This window comes from Antechinus flavipes, chromosome 3, assembly GCF_016432865.1.
Source record: "Antechinus flavipes isolate AdamAnt ecotype Samford, QLD, Australia chromosome 3, AdamAnt_v2, whole genome shotgun sequence".
NCBI classification, from domain to species: Eukaryota; Metazoa; Chordata; class Mammalia; order Dasyuromorphia; family Dasyuridae; genus Antechinus; species Antechinus flavipes.
In genome coordinates this window covers 530,864,875-530,891,036 of record NC_067400.1, presented here as the reverse complement: position 1 = coordinate 530,891,036, position 26,162 = coordinate 530,864,875, and the positions used below count along the sequence as shown (strand labels likewise).

Below are 26,162 nucleotides of genomic sequence, written 5' to 3'. Positions count from 1 at the left end.
AAGTTTTTAAGAGAGATCTTAAGAGTGTCTTTGTATTGTTTTTTCTGACCACCTTGTGAACGCTTACCCTGTTTGAGTTCTTCATAAAATAGTCTTTTTTTATCATTTTTAACTGAGGCAATTGGAATTAAGTGACTTGCCCAGAGTCATATAGCTAAGAAGTGTTAAGTGTCTGAGACCAGATTTGAACTCAGATCCTCCTGATTTCAGGGTTGGTGCTCTATCCACTGTACTACCTAGATGCCCCAAAATAGTCTTTTTGCAAGCATACATTTAGCCAGCCTAAATGAAGACTTGGCAGTTTAGTTCAAAAAAGAACCTCAATGTTTGGTATCTTATCCTGTCAGGTGATCTTCAAAATCTTTCTAAAACAATTCAAATGGAAACAATTCGGGTTTCCTGATATGGTGCCCATACACTGTCCAGGTTTCACAGGCATACAACAATGAAGTCAACACAATGGCTCTGTAAGATCTCCAGTTTGATACTAGGTCTAACACCTCTCCATTCCCACATTTTCCTTCAGAGCCTCCCAAACACTGAGTTAGCTCTGACAATCATGTGTCAACCTCATTATCAATGTCTTATCAATTAACATTGATGTGGACAACCTTGGAAAACTGTCAAGGTAAGTGAATTTATCCACAGCACTCAAAACTTCTCCATTTGTTATAACTGATGGTTCCACATATGGATGATATGGTATTGGCCGATGGAATACCTGTGTTGTTATTGGGGGTTTTTTGGTGTTGTTAGACCAAAGCAGCAGAGAATCAATCCACACTTTGCTTCATCTCAGCTTCAGAATACTGCATTGAATCAGTCATCTGCAAACAAAAATTCATACACCAACACTCCCTCTTTTTAGTTCCTGGTTTGTGATTTTTCAAGTTAAAGAATTTACCACTGGTGCAGTAACTTATTTTGACATGTTCATCCTCACTGAAGGTATTTGAGAACATGGCTGAAAACTTCATGCTAAAAGCCATAAGAGCAAGGACATAGCCTTGTTTTACTCCAACGTTGCCATCACAAAATTGATGTACAATACTGATGAACTGCTCTGGGTAACCAAATTTTGCAACATTTTCCATATGTCCTCACAACTGACTGTATCAAAGGCTTTGGTCAGATCTGCAAATGTTGTATGCAGACCTCTGTTCTGCTCCAGCACTTCTGGCGTTATTGGGCAGCAAACATCATATCAACTGTTCCTTAGCTTCTTTTGAAGCCATACTGGCTCTCAGGTAATTGACCTTCTTCCAGATGTAGGATCAGCCTGTTAAGGAGGACTTCAAGTGTTGCCAGCAGTGCTTAAGAGAGAGCACCTCACTGTGATTGTTGAATGACAATCCATTCCCTTAACCTCTATAGAGATGAACAGTGGAGACCTCCTTGAACTCCTGGGGCATAACCTTCTTTCAGTTAGCTATTGTAAAATGATGCAAAATGCACTGCTATACACCAGATCTCTGAAAGCTACCCACTCCTTTTCTGCTCCATTGTTGACAATTGTGTATTGAGTCAACTTGCTAACCAAGTTAGCAACAAACTGTTCCCTCTTAAAGAAGCCCTCTAATCTTTTTACATTAATTCTTCTGACAATCTTTTCACCATGGGGACACCATGTTTAGCTTTGTTGTCACAAGCTAATGTGAACATTTAGCTTGACGAGGATAAGTCTATAATCAGTAGCACTCTGCACCACACACTGCCTTTGTAACTCTCATATATTGTCTCTCTAATTCTCCTTACAATAACATAGTCTATTAAATGTCAACATTTGCTTTCTCCCTCCCTCCCTCCCTCCATCTTTTCTTTCCTTCCTTCCTTCCAACCTATGGTGAGCAGAATCAATATTACAGAAGTTTTGGGTACATTTTTATCTATTTTGACCACAGGGTGCGCTCCCTGCCTGCTGTAGTAATGAGGTCAGGATTGGATAAGACAATTTTAGGGTACTTTCTCTAGCTTTTTCCTCATACTTGGAGCAGTATGCTCTTTAAAATGCTGCACAGACACCCAGGATACTGCTAGACTACTCTATGGCCTGGACTGTGTGCAAGGTTGTGACTGCAGCTCCCAGTATACCCACACCTGTGTTTTGGTCATCACCAATTACACTAGAACTTTGAGGTAGGCAGAAATGGTAAAATGATATGCATGACATCTTTTGAATCATGTGTAAATTGGATTTAAGTGAATCAGAACTACAGAAAATCATTAGCTTCATTCTCTCTTTCAAAGTCATCAGTGTCTAGTGAAAAGACAGAGTCAAGACATTGCATCTATGCAGTGGATGACCTTGGTGCCTTTGATGTCTAATCCATTTCTAAGCACTCCATAGTTCCTATTTCATTTGCCTTCATGGCCATTAGCAGATTGCTGTCATCTATTCATTCCATCAGGTAAAGTCTTCAGATGCTTCAGATGTTTTCCCTAACTTACTGTAAGGTTTGAGTCTCCTTCAGTTACCCTGAACTTTGTTTAGCTGATCTGCCAAAATGGTTTACTGGGATATGGCTACTGTACATACCACAGCTTCTTGGAGATACAGGTAAGAGTTAGGTGGATCAGATGGATACCAAAGGGGGAAAGCAACCCTGAAAGAGGCTCAGCAATCTTAATACCAGACAACTCATACTCCAGTGTATAGTAGGTGCTTAATAATATTTATTTCCTAGACTAGTTCATTAGTAGAATAGGATAGATTCACAGGACAAAATAGTCAATAACTATAGCAATCTAGTGTTTGACAAAACCAAAGATCCCAGCTTTTGGAATAAGAATTCACTATTTGACAAAAACTGCTGAGAAAATGGGAAATTAGTATGGCAGAAACTAGGCATTGACCCACACGTAATACCATACACCAAGATAAGGTCAAAATGGGTTCATGATCTAGGTATAAATAATGAGATTATAAATAAATTAGAAGAACATAGGATTGTTTTCCTCTCAGACCTGTGGAAGAGGAAGGACTTTGTGAGCAAAGAAGAACTAAAGATCATCATTGATTACAAAATAGAAAATTTTGATTATGTTAAGAAGATTTTGTACAAACAAAAAAAAGCTTTGTGTAAAAACAAAAAGCAGTCAAGATTAAAAGGGAAGCAATAAACTGGGAAAACATTTTTATAGTCAAAGGTTTTGATAAAGGTCTCATTTCCAAAATATATAGAGAATTGACTCAAATTTATAAGAAATCAAGCCATTCTCCAATTGATATGAACAGACAATTTTCAGATGAAGAAATTGAAACTATTTCTAGTCATATGAAAAGATGCTCCAAATCATTATTGATCAGAGAAATGCAAATTAAAACAACTCTGAAATATCACTATATACTTCTCAGTTTGGCTAAGATGACAGGAAAAGGTAATGACAAATGTTGGAGGAGATGTGGGAAAACTGGAACACTGATACATTGTTGGTGTAATTGTGGATAAATCCAGCCATTCTAGAGAGCAATTTGGAACTATGTTCAAAAAGTTATCAAACTGTACATACCCTTTGATCCAGCAGTGTTTCTACTGGGATTATATCCCAAAGAGATCTTAAAGAAGGGAAAGGACCCACATGTGCAAAAATGTTTGTGGCAGCCCTTTTTGTAGTGGCTAGAAACTGGAAATTGAATGGATGCCCATCAATTGGAGAATGGCTGAATAAATTGTGGTATATGAATATTATGGAATATTATTGTTCTGTAAGGAATGACCAGCAGGATTAATACAGAGAGGCTTGGAGAGACTTACATGAACTGATGCTAAGTGAAATGAGCAAAACCAGGAGATCATTATACACTTCAACAACAAGATTATACAATGATCAGTTCTGATGGCCATGGCCCTCTTCAACAATGAGATGATTCAAACAAGTTCCAATTGTTCAGTAATGAAGAGAATCAGCTACACCCAGAGAGAGAACTATGGGAAATGAGTGTGAACCACAACATAGCATTTCCATTCTTTCTGTTATTGTTTGCTTGCATTTTTGTTTTTCTACCTTCTTTCTAGATCTGATTTTTCTTGTGCAGCATGTATACATATAAATATGTATACATATATTATATTTAACATATTTATAATGTAAAATATTTAATATGTATTGGACTACCTGCTAGGGGAGGAGAGTGGGGGGAAGTTGGAACAGAAGGTTTTGCTAGGGTCAATATTGAAAAATTACTCATGCATATGTTTTGTAAATAAAAAGCTATAATAATAATATTTATTTCCTTCCTTTCCCCAACATTAAACACAATACTTCTGGTAAAGTCTAACTCTACAGCTTTCTCAGTCTGATTTAAGATTCTATTAGCATTTTTGGTCGCCATATCACACTGCTGACTCCTGTTGAGCTTTTCTGTCCATTAACATTAAAAAGACCCCCAAATCTTTTTAAGACCAATAGTGAGCTAATTATACTTCCTTTTATTTGTATTCTTACATAATATCTGGCTCAAGGTAAACAAAAGCTTCATAAAAGCTATTGAATTGAATTTAAACTGATTCTTTGACCAAGTATAAGGCTTTTTATATATACCTTTCAAATTTTATCTCATTTTTACAATGTTAAAATAATGGTCTACCAAAAAGCAGCATGTGGCACATTTTCCCTCACAGTTTTTCTTCAGAACTTTCCACTAAAAGTTGTTATGGCTTTGCCTTGCCCTAGTTTTTTGACTCTAGACTCAGTTTCCTCCTAAGTCCCTTGAGGAAGTTGGACTAATTGATTTCCAAGGCCCCTTCTAGCTCTGAAATGATGTTATTATTTTCTCTTATGTGATAGTCCTGTAGTAGGAGAGGGATTATGTTCAGGAATGCTGGTTCAATATCCCAGCAGGAAGCATTTGTGAATTCTGTGGAGGACAGAGTCTTAGGAAATAAAAGCCACTAAGCTCTCTGCCTAATAATTGCTTTGGCCCTGCAACCAGTCTCAGGACCATGGACAGCAATTTTCCAGCAGATCTGAGTGGAAAAAAAAAGCATAAGGCTTTAGCAAAAATAAAACAAAAGGCATTTTTGTCACTGGCAAGCTGTATGACCATGGCACTCTGTCATTGGGACCCCTCTTAGGAGTCCAATGAGGAAGTTGAACACTAGATGAACACTAGAAGATGAATAGGATGAACACTAGTATAGGAAGGAGTTACAGTCAAGAGACTTAGCTTTGAATTTTGGTTTTATCATTTATAAGCTCCATGTTCATGGGCAAATTATTTTACCCGAGGCACAGGTTCTTCATTTATAAAATGAGGATAATCATACACTTTACATGTGACTCAAACTATCATTGGAAAAATGCTTTGTAAACCCTGAGGTACTACAGAAATGTTTGATTTTTACCTTCATTATTATTGTCTCTGAGTTCTCACCTAGTTCTGGCATTCTAGGTGCTTATTTATTGACACATACCAAGAACTCTGAATATCAAAAAAATTATAATGTTGCACTATTATTTTACATAGCAAATCATTAATTTATGGAAGTAGTTATCCAAGAAATGACTTAAGTTAAAAAATAGGGAAAGCACATGAAAGGTTTAGATAATAAATAATATATACCTAATTGATCATTAAAAGAAACTAACCTATTATTTTTATTATTAAGAATTAACTGATGCTGTGAACATTAGAAATTAGTAGTGTCATACCTTAGTTGGGGGGAGGATAAGGAAATAGATGAGAATAAGGGAGCAGCAATGGAGCAGAGGTGTTCTAGTAAATATTTAATAACAGCGTTTCAAAAAAAGCTACACATAATGCAAAGTTTAATCTGTACTCTTAACATGTTCTCCATCACATTCTTGAGTCCATTAACAAAAACAATAATCAAGCCCTGATTTGTAGAATTTTTCATCTCTGAGATAAAATGAAAAATCTCACAATGAAAATTTAACAATTTTTTCATCTGCCAATATGAACTAGCTTCAGCATACCCATGAGTCCAGAGAATGTCCAAATCCAGGTTTGGTAGTGTTGGGGGAAAGAGTAGTTAGACCCTAACCTTAATGAGAGATATCTAAAATCTAGGTTGCTGAAAATACCAAAGTTGTTGATACCACAATGTGGCTTAAAGAATCAGTTCTCTGGGGCAGCTAGATAGCACAATGAAAAGACTATCAGCTCTGGAGTCAGAAGGACCTAACTTCAAATTTTATATACTTAAAATTTATTAGTTGTGTGACCCTGGATAAGTCACTTAATCCCAATTGCCTTGGCAATAAAGAAGGAAGGAGAGGAGAGAAAGAAGAGAGAGGATAAAAAGGGAAGATTATTTCATAGGATTATTTTTATATAACTTAGAACTCAAGAGCATTTATAGATCGTTTGCTCTCACCCCCTCATTTTACAGATACAAAATTATTTGGAGTCAGGGAATGCACTAGGATATAAAGTGATTAGGAAGGATGTCCTATAGGAAATGGTGCTGAATCTACACCTTCAAGGAAGCCTGGGATTCTGAGAGATAGAGGTGAAAAGAGTATATTCTGATTATGGGGAGAACCAATGCAAAGCCCAGAAGTGAGAGATAATGTACCATAATATGAGAGATAAGGAACAGCAAAAAGGCCAATATGTCCAGAAAGGTAAGTTTGAGTCCAGTTTGTGAATGGTTTAAATGTCAACCAGAAAAGCTCATATTTTCTCCTATAGGTAATAGGGAGGAAGTATAATTTATAAAATAGGGAAAAGATATGTCTAATTTATATTTAAGGAAAATCAATTCGACATTTGTGTGAAGGATAAGTTAGAGAAGTCAGACTGAAGCAGAGAAATCAAATAAGAGTCAAGCACAATAGTCCAGGCAGAAGATGAGGAGGTCCTGAGCCATGGTGAGTTATTAAGGTTAGTGAGTGAAAAGGACAACGAAAGAGGAGCTGTGGTTGACAATATTTGGCAACATATTGGCTGTGCAAAGTAAATGAGAGAGGGGAATTAAAGATGTTGGGGTGGGATGGGATGGGATGGGATGGGATGAGAAGTAATGTGATATGGCACATTGAGATGGAATAAAGTATACATTTAAGGGTTTGACTTTGGAGGGAGAAGAGTCACCCACTTGTCAGAGATTGTAGTAAAAGAAAAAAGAATAGAAGATAATGCCAGGAGGTTGTGAAATAAAAAGAAAAAGAGAGAATCCATGGCAATCATCTTCTATTTTCTCAATAAAATATGAAGCAAGGTCCTTAGCTGAGAAAGTTAGTAGTATGGGTATTGTGGAAGATTTCAAGAAAGAAGACTAAGTTTGAAACAACTTCTTAAAGAATAGATGAGATGAGGTGGATGGAAAACTACCTTTGATACATACTATCTGTGTGATAAGAGCCTCATTTTTCTCATCTATTAAGTTGTACTCATAATGTCAGGAGTCATTATGAGTGTAAAATTAAATAACATTTATAAAGTGTTTCACAAATTCCAGCTACTTTAAGTGGCAAAGATTTGAACCCAGATATCTGATGTTAAATCCAGTATTCATTTCACTGCATTCCATGGTTTCATGATAGCCCAGAATCACATCATCTGTTCTGTTTCTTAGCCATCTTTCAACTAAAAACACTTCTGCCTCCAACTTTTAATTAAGCTCGCTGCTTTAAAGTATTTTTGCCATTTGCTACTCATTATTCTAGATTCTCACATTAACCCACAAAAAGGCTGAAGGCAGCAAAGTGCCATCACTAATGTCAAAACAAAACAACTTGATACACATAACAAAAAAGGGCTGACATGGAATAAAATTGAAGGGGACCACTGTTCTGACTGCAGAAAACTGCTAACAAAGCTTGTAAACTACATTCAGTGGCTAAGTTGCACTACAAAACAATACGGTCCTCTATGGGGTATCAGTTTCCTGGGATCCTTGCCAAAGTGACTTTCCTAATGCATAGGAAGAGCCATCTTACCCCTCTGTCCCTTAGTCAATAAATTATAGCAGTGCCCTATTACTTCTAAGAGCAAATGTAGACTGATCTGTTGCTGTTTAGTTGTTCAGTCATGACCACCCTTTGTGACCCCATTTAGGGGTTTCGGGACAGAGATATTGGAATGGTTTGCCATTTCTTTCTCCAGTTCATTTTATAGATAAGAAAACTGAGGCAGACAAGGTGAAATTACTTGTTCAGAATCACACAGTCAGTATTTGAAGTTGGATTTAATCAAGAAGAGGAGTCTTCCTAATTTTAGACCCAACATTCTACCCAGCTATACCACCTAGCTGTCCTATAAGATCATCTATTTGTCATTTAAAGATCTGACTTTTACTTTCAGTTTTTTGACATTTGCTTTCCTCCACATGATTCTCCATCCCTCATCTCAATGCCTTGGTTCTGGCAATACCCTAAATGTGTCATGGGAAAGAATCATAAGTGGATAGAGAATGTATCTCAGGCATGGGGATGGGTTATGTGAAGGCATGAAGGTAGGAGACAACTGGACATAGTATCTCACAGTTAGCAAGCACCTGAAAGGTATGAGAAAAAGACTTCTTGTAGAAGGAGATACTTCAGCTGAGCTTGAAAAAAAATTTGGATTTGAAGAATTTCAAGCTCAGCTGAAGAATCCCCTTCTATAAGAGGTCTTTTTCTGATATCTCTCAGGTGCTAGTGATGTGCTGCAGCCCCTAGGAATGATATATGTCTTCCCTTAGTCTATCTTGTCTTCACTTACCTTACCTGGCTAGAACTCTGAGTCCAAAAGATTGCTGGCTGTCAGAAAACAGCCTGCTGATCAGTGATAACAGGATGCTTGGAGCTAATGAATATTAATAACGAGATGCCTAAAGTTCCTGGAGAGGAAAGACAAAATTGGATGCCCAACACTTGATCTAGTGATGTTTGAACCCTAAAAACATACCTCCAGAAGGTTCCTCCCCCATACTTATGAGATCTGCCAGGAGAATTATGGGTAGGGCACCTCTGCACAAAAAAAAAAAAAAAAAAAAAACTCTGACAAAAACTCCTCAATTCTACCTCAAACCCATAAAATTGGCATATCAGAGACGTGAAGCACCTGGTTTCTCCCACTTTTCCCTATAAATTTGCCTGCTTGCTCCTTACTCTATTCTATCTTCCTCTTTGGGGAATTTAGCCCACTTTAATTGTCATTACAATCATAATAAACTTTGTTTCTTTACTGGATAGATGGATCAGAGCCTGCAAGTCTTTTGAGACATCTTGCAACACCAGTCTGGAATCTAAAAAACTTTGGGGAGTCCCAATATTTTGGGGTCCCTTTCATCCCCCAAAGTTATCTTGCAATTATTTTGTACATATTTTGTATGCATGTATACTACATATAATCTTCATAAGGGCAGGAACAGTTCAAATTTCTGCTAGAATCTAGATCAGGGCCTGGTATATATAGAAGTTTAATAAATATTTACAGGTACAGAGATGAGTGGATGGAAACTAGCATGCATTGTATTGCTAAATGGCACCAATTGCTCCTATTTCAAATATTTCAAGAGCATTCTGTCCAGACCTCTATTTCGTCTTAATCCCATGATCCTTTGGATCATACTTATTTATATATGTCATGGCCTCCAAAATGGAAGGCAAGCTCCTTGGAAGCAGAGACTAGGGCATTTTTTACCTTAAAACCCCAAGGAGCAAGCATAAGGCAATAAATAAATATTTATTGTTGTTCCACAGTATAACCCAAGGTCACACAATGTATTCATGTTAGATGTGGGCCCTGCATCATAGAAATCTTGATGCGTAATCAGTGTTCTTTTTCCTTGTACCATTTGGCTTCTTCCCTAGGTGGAAATTATGCCCTCTAAGCCTTAATAACTTTGAGCTCCCTAGAAAGATATCATGGCCTTGTAGAAATAGTATTAGAAAGGCTGAACTTGTGATCTGCTCCTTTCCTCCCCCTCAAAATAGCTCTTTTGTCATTTTTAAATGGTTTACATAATACAGGTACATGGTCTTTCTCCCAAGGGTCATTGTGACAAATTCACAAGATAAATTTGTTGGAATCTTCACAGACTGCTCAAAGTTTTGAGGAAGGCTGCAGGGTTTGCTTAGTACAGTCACAAGCCCACCCTATCATCAGCTTCTTGTGGGCATATGGATGAGGTCTTCCTAATCACTCTTATCCTCTCCTTGGTAATGTCTGTACTCTGGCTTCAGTTCCCAGGTATTTTTGTGGGTTCCCTTAACATTGTAAATGCCTATTTCTCTCAAGATTTCCTTCAGGTATATCACAGGCTGTTTGGTGATGTCCACTAAATCCTTAATATTGTAATACTGATGTTTTTCAAAAGCTGAAAACAACATGTCCAAAACCTGTTGCTTATCAGCTCTAGCCCGCTTTCCATCTTCTTTCTTTTTCTTCTCATATTCAATATTGTATTGATGATTAGCCACAGGTTTAAAATTTGTTGTAACAGCTTTGTCCAGCTGCTGTGATAATCTTACAGGTTTTGAAGATTCTTCTATCTGTAACCTCTTCAATCTCATATAGTTTTCACTGGCAGCAGGTCTGCATTCAGCACGTTGTACCACTATTCCCTCCAATGAAAGTTTATCATTATTACCGCTCTCAGAATTTTCTTCAGGCTGGCCTTCTGATGAGCTCTCTGTAAAGACTGTCAATGTCTGTCCTCCCACACTTTGCAAGAGAAACGGATGTTCTCTGGGAGCACTAACAGAAGCAGGTTTTCCACCAATATCATGGATATTTGCAAGTTCCTCATTCAAGGTAAAAGATACCTCAGTCCTTCCTTGATTCTTTGCAATTCTCAGCTTTCCTACTTCTCCTCTTCCTGAGGCTTTGGCCCACTGCTGAGACAAATACTTAGGAACCTTCACTAGCCACACGCCGGTGTTTTGTTTGGCGCCGGTCAAGTCGAACTCTCTGCGCGCGGCCATGGCTCAACTCCGACGCCGTCACCGTTGGGTTCGGAGAAGGAGGTCCGGAGGTCGCTCGGACAAACTCAGTCAGAATCAGGACTAGGAAAGACAGAGAAGTGGTGGCAGGCTCTCCTCTTCCGATTCCCCAATGAAACCAAGATCCGAAGGTGTGGTGATCTTCTTTTAAAATAAGTAAACTAGTTCTCTCTGGGGGAGAGGGTAGGTTTCTCGAGGAAGGTTTCTCCGGGGAGATTTTCTTGGAGGCAGCCTTAGTATCAGTTCAGATCCATAATTACAGCCAGGTGATAAAAGTTCAGATCTTTTATCTCCAATATAGCCCGGTTAGTTGAGGTCTATCTCTCTGCTTAGTTCCAAGAGCTCTTGCCTCTTTGTCCTTTGCTTCTGCCTCTGCTTTCTTCAGCCTCTAGAGCCAGCACCAAGTTGAGTCCGTCTTGCCTCGGAGAGAGAGCTTCTGGCGTAGTTCAGCTGAAATCTCACCGAGAGCCTCTGTCTGTCTCTTTTATACGAGAGAGAGAGAGGAATTATGGGTTTTCTCCCATAGTGCTCTCTGGCCCCAAAAGCTTCAAGGGAGGTGTGAATTCAAATATCCCATACTTAACCCTGAAATTTCCCAAAGGTGTCAACTCCAATGATTAAAGGTGCAAACACAAGCATTGTATCAATTAGTTCTACTTAGTACCTTGTTTCAGGTTCTGGCCCAAAACATCTTCTTGTAAGATCACATCAATAATCTATCAACTCTAATGAGTTAGCAGTTTGTAAAGATTCCAACATAAATTCAGCAAAATATTTTGTAAACTCTATAGTTTACAACCCAATGAGATAACAGGTGAAAGCATTTTGTCACCATAAGGAAAGGGTGATCTAAGTGTAAGCTCATATTATAATAGTACAGATTCTGTAAAAATGTAAATAATGTTGCCATCTAGGGGAGGGGGTGGGGGGAAGGAGGGGAAAAGTTGGAACAGAAGGTTTTGCAAGGGTCAGTGCTAAAAAATTACCCATGCATATATCTTGTAAATAAAAAGCTATAATAAAAAATGTAAATAATGTTGTGTTCACTTTGTGGACATCTATCAGCATGGTATGATGGCTGGAAGCTATCATTCCAAACTGTTATACTCTCCATTCCTCCTGTGTCATTCCTTTAAATATTTCTTGAACATCCACAGATGGTTCCACCAGTCAGAAAACAAACCCATCCTCAGTAATTACATATATAGCAGACCCTTGAACTCAAGCTCATCTTCCTCTTCAACAATCCATTAAGGAATCCATTGGGTCAGAGGATGAGACTGGAGGCACGTGGATGAGCATCAGCCTGGAGCAAGGTTATTGAAAGCACTTAAACTAGTCACCTTTTAAATGGCCTCATTATTTTTGTTGGAGGCGGGTCAGATGTCAGCCCAAGGAAAAAGTCAAGAAGGGTTTGGGTGCAGCAGCATAGAGAGGGAGGAGGATAAGCTCTGCACAAAGGCAGAAAAGGGACAGTGTTGGGCCATGGAGACTAGAGGAGGGGATTCAGGGCCCACCTGTACCTAGCTAATTAAGAAACTTTCACTACACAAGGACAAATCGCTGTCCTTGTGAATCTCCAATTCCACTTATTTTTCATCATATTGCAAAATCCTTGCAATACTCCCCAACTATGGTTGTGACAAAAATATTTGGTAATCCTTCAAGCAAAATAGAAATGCTAACTTAAGCAATTTTGGATTGTATTGAATCAAAAAGAAAACAAAAACAAAAACAAAAGAAAATTGGAAGAAGATTAAAGAACTAGAAGCACCAGAACCACTGCAAAAGCAACGTGGAGGCTCTAAGCAAGCTCTAAGGATGTACTGGAGATCAGGGGCCTGACTTCATCTAGAATTCTGGTGGGGTTTCTTAGAATGATATCATCTTCTTTACATGTGACTTGGATATGGCCCCAAAATCCAGTGCCTCAGCTCCCCAACTCTTCATTTAGCCTTGATTTATTTGTGTATATACAATCATAACTCTGGCAGAATGCAAACTTTAGGAGGGCAATACTGTTTTCGGTTTATCTTAGCCACATTTAACATTTTTTCTTCAGACCTGTGATTTCACTGTTATGAAAAACTTCCTCTATCAATGCAGTCCAGCAACTGATCTGCAATTTATGGGCTTAGAGAGTTGCCTGAGGTGCTGAGAACCAAGGAAAGGGGCAGGCGTTTCTATATATCAGAACGTGTCCTGTTCTGGAGCAACATTGGTTTCTTTATGTGGCAGGTCCCTGCCCCTCCATGGCCATATGTCTTCCTTCCAGTCATTTTGCCACTCTGACCAGATACTAGGCCTCTGAGAACTGAATCTCTTCATTTCCAGAATACATCATCCTCTCCTTTGTGGTCCCGCTGTTCTGATTAGTGAATGTTTCACATAGACTACCACATTCAGGTCAGCTCCAGCCATGTTTTGCTTTACTTTGTAATGAATGAAAAGTTCAAGAGACATAATTTCTGGGTAATTAATCATTTTATTAATTATAACTAGTGAAAACTTAATAAAAGGATGGTCATTTGGATTACTCAAACCAAAGGTTCCCTCCTGGAGATCTCATGATGCTTTTATATCCTCATAAGGATGTGTACCCATCAGACAACAATTAGCTCTGTTTAGTTAACAATTAATGAGAGAATGTATATTCTAAAGAAAGGTGAACCAATAATAATAAGGAGCTGGGGGACTACTTCTAGTCTCAGGCAATCTAGTCAAAGGGATTTCTCCCTCAACTCCCAACCACGCCATCATAATAGTCCAGAATTTACCTACATTCTTTGTAAGGTTTTCTAGTTTGATGGGATAACAATTCTACCTAAATAAGACAGTTCTTAGGTAGGGTAAATTTGGGGGCAAGGTTAGTAATGTTCTTCAAAGACTAGTTATATAATCTACAGGGGTTTATTTCTGAAACAAAAATAGGAAAAAATCTTAATCCCAATTAATAACTGGTTATTAACATGAGAGAATATAATCATTTCTTTCAATGAGAAATAATTGAGAAATTATGAGAGAAATAATCATTTCTTTCAACTTCCTGAACATCTTTTTACCAGTTATATTTATATAGTCTGTTGACTTCCCCCACTTCCTAGTTCTAGAACCATAACAAAGTCAGTCATTTCTACCAGAAAAGATTTGTCAATCTATCTTCCTATGACTCCATCCATCATCCTGTTACTGTTTCAAATCAAAACATCCAATGCTGATGACTACTCCCTTAGTAATATCCTTTCCTTTCCCCTGTTAGTGAATAAACTCCTTAAAGTCTGAACCTGTGTTCATTCTTGTATCCCTAGCACTTAATACATTGCTAGACACAGTAAGCAATTAGTAAATGTTTTTTTCATTAATTCATTCATATGTGGTATGTTATCCATACATGTAGTATTCACATTTGTGGCATTAGAAATGTACAAATAAAAAAGATTTGCTGCTTTTGTAGTTGAGTTGTTTGAGTCATGTCTGACTCCCCATGACCGCATTTGGGGTTGTTTTGGCAAAAGTACAGTATGGTTTGCCATTTTGTTCTACAGATCATTTTATACATGAGGAAACTGAAGCAAAAAGGGTTGTGACTTATCCAGGGTCATGTAGCTAATGTTTGACAGATCTAGAATCATGAAAATGAGTTAAACCTAGCATTCTATCCACTGTTTGAGTAGAAACATATTTTTTCCTTTCTTTTCTTTTCTTTTTTTTTGAGGAATTAGGGTTAAGTGACTTGCCAGGATCACACAGTTAGAAGTGTTAAGTATCTGAGATTGGATTGGAACTCAGGTCCTCCTGACTCCAGGACTAGCTCTATTCCCTGTGCCATCTCGTTACCCCAACATACTTTTAAAATGGGGAGAAGATTAAGGATGACTTCCTGGAGAAGATGGTATTTGAAATGGACTTTAAAGGATAGAAAAGAATTCAAAATTTGGAAGAAGAGAAGGGCATTCCAGACAAATGCACCATTTTGAGCAAGATGACTGAAATGGCTCAAACATGGTGTGAGGACGTAAGTGAAATGAGAAAAGGTTGGAAGGTAGGGTGGTACCATTTGAGGAACTCCCTGAATGTCATAACAAGAGATTATATGAAGCCATTTAATATTTCTGTGTTAAGTGAGTGATATGCTCATTTCTACCCAGAACAAAAATTGTTCTGGCAACAACAAGAAAAGTAACAAATTAGAACATGAAGAGTGAAAATACAAACTTATTAAGAGTCTAAGGTACAATAGACCAGGCAGATGGTGATAGGGAGGCTTATCCAAGTAAGAATAGAGAGAAGAAGGTGGAAATGACAGATATCTTGGAAGTGAAATTTGCAGAGTTTAGTAAGTGATCAGAGTTTTTAACTAATTTTTTTTCTGACATTAACAAATACCAGCTAAAAGAAGCATTTCTGTAAACATAGTAGTGAGAGAAACAAAAAGAGAAAATTATACAGTAAATTATGAATCACTATTATGTTTTGCTTGCTTTTCTAAGTATATCAAAAATTCTGCATATAATTTTAAATCTGCTCTGCTTGTCTGCAATTCCTTCTGGACTGCCTTCTGTTCTCTTTGGTATATATATTTAAATCTCAATGACTCTTTTCTTTCCTTTTTGGAGTTCTTTTTGGAGGAAGGGGGAAAGACTCTATCCCTACCCCCCCTTTCCTCTTACTTAAAAATTCTTTATAACAAATACACATTATCAAATATAACAAATTCCCACATCAGTCAGATCCAACAGTATATCTCACTCTGCTGAAGGTCATTACCCATCACTCCTCTGTCTGGAGGTAATCTAAATATTTTGAAAACTAGTGACTGATGACATAGATAGAGGTAATGAAGTCAAGAGGAGAAGAAAAGTCAGGGGTCAAAGATAAGCCCAAGGGTGACATATATGGAGAGCTGTCTTATAGTCATCTTGAAATGTGGTCCTGGAACTCAAAAGAGAAGTGAGCATAAGGGAAATGCTCTAAATGTTTCCAAGGAAACAAGATCAAGGTGATGGTTAGAACCATATAGTCTGTTAGGGCCATATGGCTTGAATTCATCCCGGGATGCTTAGTATTCTCTTATTTCCTTGTTTACCTTAAGTCTCAACTTCCTCTTACTTATTTCTATTCTTTCCTTTCCCATCCAAAAGTCATCAGTCATTGGCAATAAACCTCTTTATTAAGGAAATAACAGTGGAAATAAAGACGAAAAAACAAATAAGGAAATATTGTCAAGTTGAAATTTCATTGGTAAATAATTCACAATAACTCAGAGTAATTAGGGAGGAAAAAAAATCCCACTGTTTTAAATACAGTGAGTTGGGTGGATGATTATTCCCAAAAGGAATATTGGAGAAACAAGATTAGGGTAAGGAGAAATGCAGTGTCCTAGAAACTTTATATAAAAGTTTGCTTATGAATATTTCAAGAAGTTTTCAAGAGGGACGAGATAAGATAGTGGCTAAATGGAGTAGGATTTTTTTAATAAAAGGACAGAGAAGACCTATGTTTATAATATTAGAAAGGAGTCAGTGGAGTAGATATGTAAGGGTCTCTGAGCTTCTAATTTTTTCTAAACTTCTTAGAATCACAAATTTTACTTAAGGCTCAGTTGAAGCAGTACTTTCTACAAAAGGTTTTTGCTGATTTAATGCCCTGAAGTGTTAGTGGTCTACACCCTCACTACCCAATTATTTAATTTATTTGTCTGTGTATGTGTTATAGACTCCATCTCCTACCCCAGCAGAATATAAGATCCTTGAGGAAAAGAACTATGTTCATTTCTGTTTGGAGGCTTCATTATGCTATTAGAGATTCATTTATTTGTTTTGAATTCTACCCTTTTGCTGTAAACATAATTACCAAAATCATCATCCCTTACTCTTCTCTTCTTTCCTTCAGCTTCTTAATTGAATTGGTCCTTGTACTTGGCAAGTTCACCTCCTCTACATGTGTACTTGACTCCATTTTCTTCCATCTTTTCCAGCAGATTTGTTTCTCAATTATCACCCTGTCTCTCTAATCATTAATCTCTTCCCATATATTAGTTCTTTTTCTACTGCCTTCAAACATGCCCAAATCTCCTCATCCTTCACTAGACTTTTAAGCCATCATCTGATATCTCTCCTCTCTTTCTCAGCCAAATTCCTTGAAAAAGCTGTCTGTGCATGTTACCTCTATTCCTTACCTCATTCCCCAACACTTTTTAAAAATCTGATTCTCTTATTACCTGTTTAATCATTCTTTCTCAGTCTCCTTTGCTGGAATATAATCATCTTACCTCCATGGAATAACTAAACTGTGGATGTCTTCCAAGCTTTTGTCCTGCACCTTATTCTCTTTTCTATATTCTCTGGGTGATTTCATATACCCATTTCTATACAGATGATTCCCAGATATATATATATATATCCAGCTCCACTCTCTCTCCTGAACTCTATACCTTCACTATTAACTATTTACTGGACGTTAGAAACAGAGTTCCATGCATGTCTCCAACTCTAAACCATCAAAACAGAGCTCACTATCTTTCTCCCTAAATCTACCCCTTTGAAATTCCTCTATTGCTAAGGTTTCACCATTCTTCCAATTTCCTAGATTGATATTATCCTCAAATCTTCCTTTTTCCTCATCCCATGTATACATTTAGTATTTCTCCAAAATACTATTTTTTCATATTTCTCCAAAACCTCCCTCCCATCCAACATCCTATTTCTATGCACACAGCCATCATAGTAATTCAAGCCCTTATCACTCTTGCCTAGTCTGTTATGATGATGATGAACTAAAGGGTCCTTTTCATTCTCCAACAGCCAATTCCTTAAACCCATTTATAGAGATAGTATATTTTTAGCAACTAAACTCCATGGTTCAACCAAGCTGGATTTCTCTTTGATACTCATATAGAGTATTCTATCTCCCATCTCCATATCTTTGAATTCGCCTTGCCTCATACCTGAAATATACTCCCTCCTCACTTCTGTTTCAAAGGATCCCTGACATTCTTCAAAGTATGAAGAGCACCAGCATATATTACATGATACCTTTGCCAGATTCTCTCAAGTACTAGTGTCTTTCCTCTCTATCTTATATTCAACAACCTCAGATTTATTTTAAATTCATTCTGCATCTAGTTTTGTTGTTTATACTTATATCATATATACATATTGTCTCTCAAGGAAAAATGCACTTTTCAAAAATAGGAATTCTTTATTTTGTTTCTTAGTTTTGATATCCCTTATATATAGCATAGAGTCTGGCACATGGTAGGAGCTTAATAAATGCTTATTGATTAATTGATAAATTGAAAGCAAGTACTCCTTTAAAAAAGTTAAAGTTTTAGAATAAAAAACCTTTAACATTTGCTGTCCTCCCAGGCAGATTCAAGAAGGAGGATAGAAGGGAAAGACTTTAGCCAGTCTAAGAATATGGGGGTATCTGGAGAGAGGAGGGGCTAATGAATCCCAGATTTTAGCATCTTCCCAGTTCTCAGAGCATCCATCCATAGGAAGCAGAGCCATTTTCAAAGCTGAGTTTCTCCTCAGTTAAGTCGGAATGTGTTATTTGAATCCAATATATAGCAACATCCTGAATTTTTGAGAAATGGCATTTCCAACTGAACTCCCCTAATAAATCTATATATCAAGCACAGGGCCCTGGCCTTTTCTCACAGCTCCTACAGAGTCTCTCCTCTTAATAAGGCTCCAAAGGCAGATAGTGACTTCATCTCTCTTTCTGCTTATGTTGCTTTGCCTTTTACCAGGGCTCTCAGAGGCCTCCCTGGGGGTCATATGGGACTAATTCCACACAGTGTAACAACTAAATGAGCAGGCCTGAGGACGTGATGATCAGCAAAAAGCCCTGCGATGACTTTTCACTGCATTCACTTCAATCCCCTACAATCAATAACCCCATGGACCTGTTTCTTCTCTAACAACCAAGTAATTCACATTTTATTAAGCTTCCCTAAATACACTTTATAGAGGTAATATATCTTTGGCAACTACACTTTTTGAAAAAGCCAGGGAAGTGTTTATGATGTAGTAATAGGAAGAATAGCCACAAAAAAGGGGCAGCTTTATGTCTCTACCTCCATTTTTTTAATCAGTCAGTAAACATTTAAGCCCCTAAAATGTGCCCTGAGGCAGTGTGCTAAGCAATGTGGATACAAGGAAAGGCAAAAAATAGCCCCAGTTCTCAAGATGACACACATCAACAAGCTACGGACAGGATAAGTTGGAAATAATCAACAGAAAGACTGTATTAGAAATACGAAGGTTTGGGCAAGGCTTTCTGTAAAAAGGTAGCATTTTAATTGAGACTTGAAGAGACCCAGGGAAATGAAGAGGTAGAGATGAGAAGAAAAAGCATGGTAGGCATGGGTGACAATCAGTGAAGATGGTCCAGATCAGAAGATGGAATGTCCTATAGAGGCCAGTATCCCAAGGAGACCACGAATTATTGGATTAAAAAACATATGTAAAGTTTAAGTAGACTACAAAGGTTGAGTTTGGAAAAGGATTTTATATTTGCTTTTACAAATGATAGGGAACCAGTGGAGTTTATTAAGTGAGAGATAGGGAGACTTGTTCAGAGCTGTCTTTTAGGAAGATCTCTTGAACAGCCTAGTAGAAAATGGACTGCAGTATAGACAGACTTTTGTCAGGGAAATCAATCAACCATTATGCTGTTGCAATAGCCAAGACGTAGAGTGACAAGGTCTGCAACAAAGTTATGGTAGTACCAGAAGAGAGAAGGAAGCATATACAAGAGATATTACCAAGGCAAATTTAATGGTTTTGGAAATCGACTGAACATAGGGATTGAGCATAAGTGAAGAGTCAAGAATGATACTTAAACCCCAGTTTCTGGGATAAAAAAGCACTATTTGACAAAAATTGCTGGGAAAATTGGAAATTAGTATGGCAGAAACTAGGCATTGACCCACACTTAACACCGTATACCAAGATAAGGTCAAAATGGGTTCATGACCTAGGCATAAAGAATGAGATGATAAATAAATTGGAATAGCATAGGATAGTTTACCTCTCAGACCTGTGGAAGAGGGAGGAATTTATGACCAAAGAAGAACTAAAGATCACTATTGACCACAAAATAGAAAATTTTGATTATATCAAATTGAAAAGTTTTTGTACAAACAAAACAAATGCAGACAAGATTAGAAGGGAAACAATAAACTGGGAAAACATTTTTACAATCAAAGGTTCTGATAAAGGCCTCATTTCCAAAATATATAGAGAATTGACTCTAATCTATAAGAAATCAAATCATTCTCCAATTGATAAATGGTCAAAGGATATGAACAGACAATTCTCAGATGAAGAAATTGAAACTATTTATAGACATATGAAAATATGCTCCAAATCATTATTGATCAGAGAAATGCAAATTAAGACAACTCTGAGATACCACTACACACCTGTCAGATTGGCTAGAATGACAGGGAAAGACAATGCGGAATGTTGGAGGGGATGTGGGAAAACATGGACACTGATACATTGTTGGTGGAATTGTGAACACATCCAGCCATTCTGGAGAGCAATTTGGAACTATGCTCAAAAAGTTATCAAATTGTGCATATCCTTTGATCCAGCAGTGTCTCCCCAAAGAGATACTAAAGAAGGGAAAGGGACCTGTTTGTGCCAAAATGTTTGTGGCAGCCCTGTTTGTAGTGGCTAGAAGCTGGAAAATGAAAGGATGCCCATCAATTGGAGAATGGTTGAGTAAATTGTGGTATATGAATGTTATGGAATATTATTCTTCTGTAAGGAATGACCAGCAGGATGAATACAGAGAGGACTGGCGAGACTTACATGAACTGATGCTAAGTGAAATGAGCAGAACCAGGAGATCATTATATACCTCAACAACGATACTGTCTGAGGATGTATTCTGATGGAAGTGGATCTCTTCAATAAAGAGAGTTAATTCAGTTTCAATTGATCAAAGATGGGCAGAAGCAGCTACACCCAGAGAAAGAACACTGGGAGATGAATATAAACTGCTTGCATTCTTGTTTTTCCTCCCAGGTTATTTATACCTTCTGAATTCAATTCTCCCTGTGCAACAAGAAAACTGTTCAGTTCTGCACACATATATTGTATCCAGGATATACTGTAACCTATTCAACATGTAAAGGATTGCTTGCCATCTGGGGGAGGGGGTGGAGGTAGGGAGGGGAAAAATCAGAACAGAAGTAAATGCAAGGGATAATGCTGTAAAAAAATTACCCTGACATGGGTTCTATCAGTAAAAAGTTATATAAAAAAAAGAGCTAAGAATAGCAGTACCCTCTAAAGTAATAGAGGAGTTTGGAAGAGAGGAGAGTTGGAGGGGAGGGGAAGATAACAAATTCAGTTTAGCACTATTTAAAATTTCTGTTAGACATTCAGTTCAAGCTGAATATGCAAGATTAGAGGTCAACAGAGAGATTGAGATTGACAAATACATCGGGGAATTATCAAAAGAGAGAAAATTTAATCCATGGGAGATGATGAAGTAACCAAATGCAATAGTAAAGACTCTCTAGTGTTTCTATTCTATATTATAGAGGGAATAGAGAAAAGCACCCAAGGTAGAGCCTTGTGAGCTATCCATGGGTTTCTAGGCATGACCTGGATGAAGATCTTGGCAAAGGAGACTGAGGAATGGTCAGACAGGTAGAGGAGAATCAAGAGACAGTAGTGTCACAAATAAAAAGAAGAGAATATCAAGGAGAAGAAAATAAGAGTGTCAAAGGTATCAGTGAGGTCAAAAGGATGAGGACCGAGAAAAAGCCAGTAGATTTGGCAATTAAGATATTGTTAACAGTTTTGCAGAGCAGTTTCAGCTCAATGACAAGATCAGAAGCTAGACTGTAGTGAGTTAAGAAGAAAGCGAGAAGATAATTATTGCAAGCACTTATTGTAAATAATTTTCGCAACAAGTTTAGCCAAAAGGGGAGGAAAGATATGGGAAGCTTACTAGTGAAGATTGGCAGATCAAGTGAGAATTTGTTGAGGGTGGGAAAGATATAGGCATGTTTGCAAAAAGAAGAGATACAGCCAGTAGGCAGAGAGAATTTCAAGAGAGGTAAGAAAGTGAAGATAATGAAAAAGAAAATTGTAAATATGATAGAATGGGATCAATTTTACATATTGAGGAGTTTTCCTCAGCAAGAAGCAGGTCAAAGCAGAAGACATCCGAGTTATGGGAGTTTGGGGGAGGAGAAGAAGGAACTCTTGGTGCATATTCTCACTTTTTAAAGTAAAATATGAGACAAAATCTTCATTTGAGAGATTAAGCGGGAAGAGAGCTCCATGGGTCATCAAAAGAAGGATGAAAAGGTTTGGAAGAGGCACTGTGGAATTGGGATTGACAGTCACTATGTGATCAAAGAACAGGGCTTAAGGGTTGCAAAGCAAAAGAAGCGAAATGATAACTTGTGATCAAATAAGGGAATTTCAGAGTTCATGAACTTGATGCATTTTTTGAATAATAGCAAGATTAAGAGTATGATGATCTCTGAGGTAAGCTGGCAGAACAGGTCATATGAAATAATTACATTGAGGAACTGAAAAATTTGGGTGTTTGAGGGAATATTGATATGTATGTTTAAGCCTCCTAGTATGAGGACAAGATTTGAGGTAAAAAAAAAAAAAGACTCTGAAGCAGGTTCTGAAAGAAAGGAAGGGAATGTCATGGAGACTAGTAGGCATTAACTGTCAGAACCAAGCATGAAAGAACATTCTTACAATCTTCAGAACTGTCAAAAATTGAGCCAATTTAGCAAAGAAATTGCTTTTAAAATAATGTGACTGGAGGAGCTTAATGTATTGAGTGGTTTCCATATTTTTTAGCCCTATATTGGGACTTGGAACTATAGGGAGGTATAAGATTTTGCTGCTTTCAAAGGCCTTGTAATCTAATTTAGGGAAATCAGATGTATAAAATGAAGAACCTATACCCCAACTTCCATATTAATCCCACTAGAAAAGACATTGGTTCAAAGCAAAAGGCATTTAATAAAACAATCTAGTAGTTTAAGAGGCAATACAAGATTCCTCCAAGAATATATTCTCCCATAAAACTCCATACCACCAATGGGAGAACTCACAAATTGCAGAAAACACATATGATCAGGAAAAAATGTGTGGTGGGGTACACACCAGGAACACATGGGGCTGAAGTTCACAATTCTAGCATGAGAGAGTCAGCATTGTCCTCTGCTGCTATCATCATGCAAGCCTTCTCTATTGCATGGAGGATTCTCTGCTGCCCTATTCTCTCTGCCATTTTGTTCTCTTTTGCCATCTTTAGTGCTGCTTTTGTGGCTATTACTTTGTACTGCCATCTTCTGGTCCTCTGCTGCATTATGTTTTCTTCTTTCACAAGTCTGTTGGGTTTGTAGTTCATAGCTGAAGGGACTTTTTCCTTTCCTTTCCTTTTCTTTTCTTTTTTTTTTTTTTTTATAAACTCAGTAAACTAAATTTAGCCAGCTAGCTAGAGGGACCTTAAGGCAGATTTCAAGTGTGTCTTTTGAACTGATTCCTCTGGACTCTCAGTTTAATTCTTATCAGAGTCATGATTTTAAAATTCCTTTTAATTCCTCTAATCCATCTGGTTCCTTCCTAGGCCACCACTTGGCAAAATCGTGAAAGATCCAGAAGAAACTATGGCAAGGAAATTTCTCCCACTAACCATGAAAATCATAGATATTAGATTGACAGGACAAGCCTGAAAAAGGTAAGTGACCTCATATCCCCTCAGAAACAAAATCTCTGCTTTTTGTTCTGCATTTTTAACGCTAGTGCAAAATGCTAACTACTTTACTCTAATAATAACTCGCATTTAAATCTGTAGATCACTTTCATCCCAGTCACCTTGTGAGGAAAAATAAGAATAAATATTATTTTCTTTGTCCTATAGATAAGGAAATTGAGGTTTAAAAGATCTGTAAGTTACTCACCATCTAGAGAATTACCTGCAAACAGGACCATCTCTGTGCATCCTGTTCTATGCCTGGCCACTGAATCCAGATAGTTCTGGAGGTAAAAATGAGTCTGAGGACTTGGTAATACTTTCCCTCATTCAAATCAAATTCACAAGTATGTCATGGCATCCGCTCCTAATATCATGGTCTTCTTCAAGAACAAAGGAGAAGCAACAATAGGGAAGGATTTAAACCCAGTTCTCCTGATTCACATCCCCAGTTCTATTCACTACATGATGTTCTCTCTTTAATATTTATAAAAGCTAATTAACAGTTGCTACAAGCTAAGTGCCAGATAATAGGGATAGACAAAAAGAGGTTAAAGAGAAACATCATATAAGGTCAAGAGAGTCATGAAAAGCTTCAAGTGGCGCCTAAATACCAATACATATAAATGAATAATACATTTGAGCTAATATTTCCCACAAAAACTTACACTTTTGAGGCAGTTAGATGGTGAAGTGGATAGAGCACTGGCCCCTAAAATAAGAAAGACCTGAGTTCAAATCTAAATTCTGACACTTTACACTTCCTAGCTATATGACCTTGGGCAAGTCACTTAACCCCCAATTTCTTGCAAAACACACACACACACACACACACACACACACACACACACACACTCTACATATTCAATGGGAAAACTGAACTTTAAAAGGAATTATGGATGGAAAATCTACAAATAGGAAACATGGATCTGCACATACCATGAGTATATGTGACCAAAACACACTCATGGAGTTGAGTCTTGAAAGCATGACCTTCAAACATGGAACTTGGGACTTCACCTTAGTTAGTTTGGAAGAAAATGAGCCTTTGGTCCAGGACAGCAATATCAGGAGAGGCTCGTTTCTTCCTTTGGATGGAGGTATGCTTCTTCTTAAATCAATCACTATTCCTTAACCCCACTTCACAATCCCCACCAGCCTTCTCTACCACCCAATTGAAGCTATAATTGTAGGTCTTCTGAATCACTGTCCCTACCATCACCAAGTCAGATTGTCCTGTTTTTTAATTATCTTTTGCCATGGGACTGTGCTCTATACAACTGCTACTATCACTTCACATCTCAAAGGTTTTGCCATAAAAAGAATTTTTAGCTACAATTTGGAGATGGAAACAGTCTATAAAAAGCATTTAAGAAAACAGACTTTCTTCTTACCACTGAGATGGGCTTTGATACTTGTAACCTTAGAATATAATTAACCAGGAATAGCAAATTTTTGTCACAGAATCTGAATTAAGACTACAATGGGCTCATTTGTATTGAGAAGTTCCCTCATTTGCCTTTATATACTATTTTCAAGAGAAATTTGTCATACCTGTAACCTTTCATTAAAGTTTTAAAGGCACAAGGACTTTTTAATAAAGAATCCATCAATAAAGAATAATCTTATTGGACTTCAATTTACCTGAGTCCTCAGTGTTATAGGCCTTTTATTTCTCTGTGTTTCATCTTTAATAGAAATAAATCATCAAAAAAATAAATAGGTATTAGGTATTTTATTCACCAATATTAAGTGTCAGAGTTCAACCTGGTTTCTATACTCAAAAAATTTACAATCTAGTTTCAGAAAGGTAAATTTCAGAAATTATGCTTATAGGATTCAACCTGACTTCTTATACTGTAATGTTGGAGAAACTGAGGCAGGAGAGAGATTAGAGAGTTTTAATATTTTATTAATGGGAGAGTAAGATTGACTGGACAGGACTCTCGTCTCAAATTATCCAGTCAGACAGAGATAAAGATATTCTGGGACCAAGGAATCCATGTTGGTCCCAGGTCTGGAGGAGACTGTCATCCCAAAGAATCCAGCGTCCAGCATACAGCCAGCTGCCAGCTGCCAGCCGCCATCCTCCAGCAATGAATGGAAGAACCCCAACTTCTTAAATACCTTTTTGGAGACAAAGAAGAGGAAGGGAGGGAAAGTTTCTATCAGGAAGGGGAAGCCATAAAACCCTTAAAAAAATCCAGAGACAGGATGTCTGAATACAAAGAAGTAAAGATATCATGGGTTATCTTGGAATATTCTAAAGGGATATTGTAAATCAGTCAGGAAATCTACTCTCTTGTTTATCTTGCTTGGCTAACAATTTATAACCTTAGACTAATTGGTCCTCAGCCTTCATGGACCAGAGGGAGATTTACAACTTAGGGGAGTAATTAGGGAGACTGAGACAAGGGAAACTTGTACAAGGAAACTGAGTCAGGACAGTTAAAGAGAACTGTGGCATAACAATACCAGATCCATTTCCATTACATATCATGGAAAAAGAGAATTAGTGA

General features: G+C 37.5%; 1 protein-coding gene and 1 long non-coding RNA gene across 2 annotated transcripts in view; one reads left to right on the top strand and one right to left on the bottom strand.

The window, feature by feature from the left end:
- Positions 1 to 9,992: 9,992 nt before the first annotated feature.
- On the bottom strand, positions 9,993 to 10,875 carry LOC127555141 (general transcription factor IIF subunit 2-like). Its single transcript, XM_051987252.1, has one exon. It carries the CDS (start codon positions 10,873 to 10,875, stop codon positions 10,087 to 10,089), a length of 789 nt encoding a protein of 262 aa, XP_051843212.1. The 3' UTR covers positions 9,993 to 10,086.
- Positions 10,876 to 10,912: 37 nt separating this feature from the next.
- LOC127555143 (uncharacterized) overlaps positions 10,913 to 26,162 on the top strand; it is a 54,178-nt gene continuing 38,928 nt past the window's right edge. The window contains exons 1-2 of the long non-coding RNA XR_007952165.1: positions 10,913 to 11,024; positions 23,518 to 23,628. This is a non-coding gene — a long non-coding RNA (uncharacterized LOC127555143). The remainder of the gene's footprint in view (positions 11,025 to 23,517; positions 23,629 to 26,162) is intronic.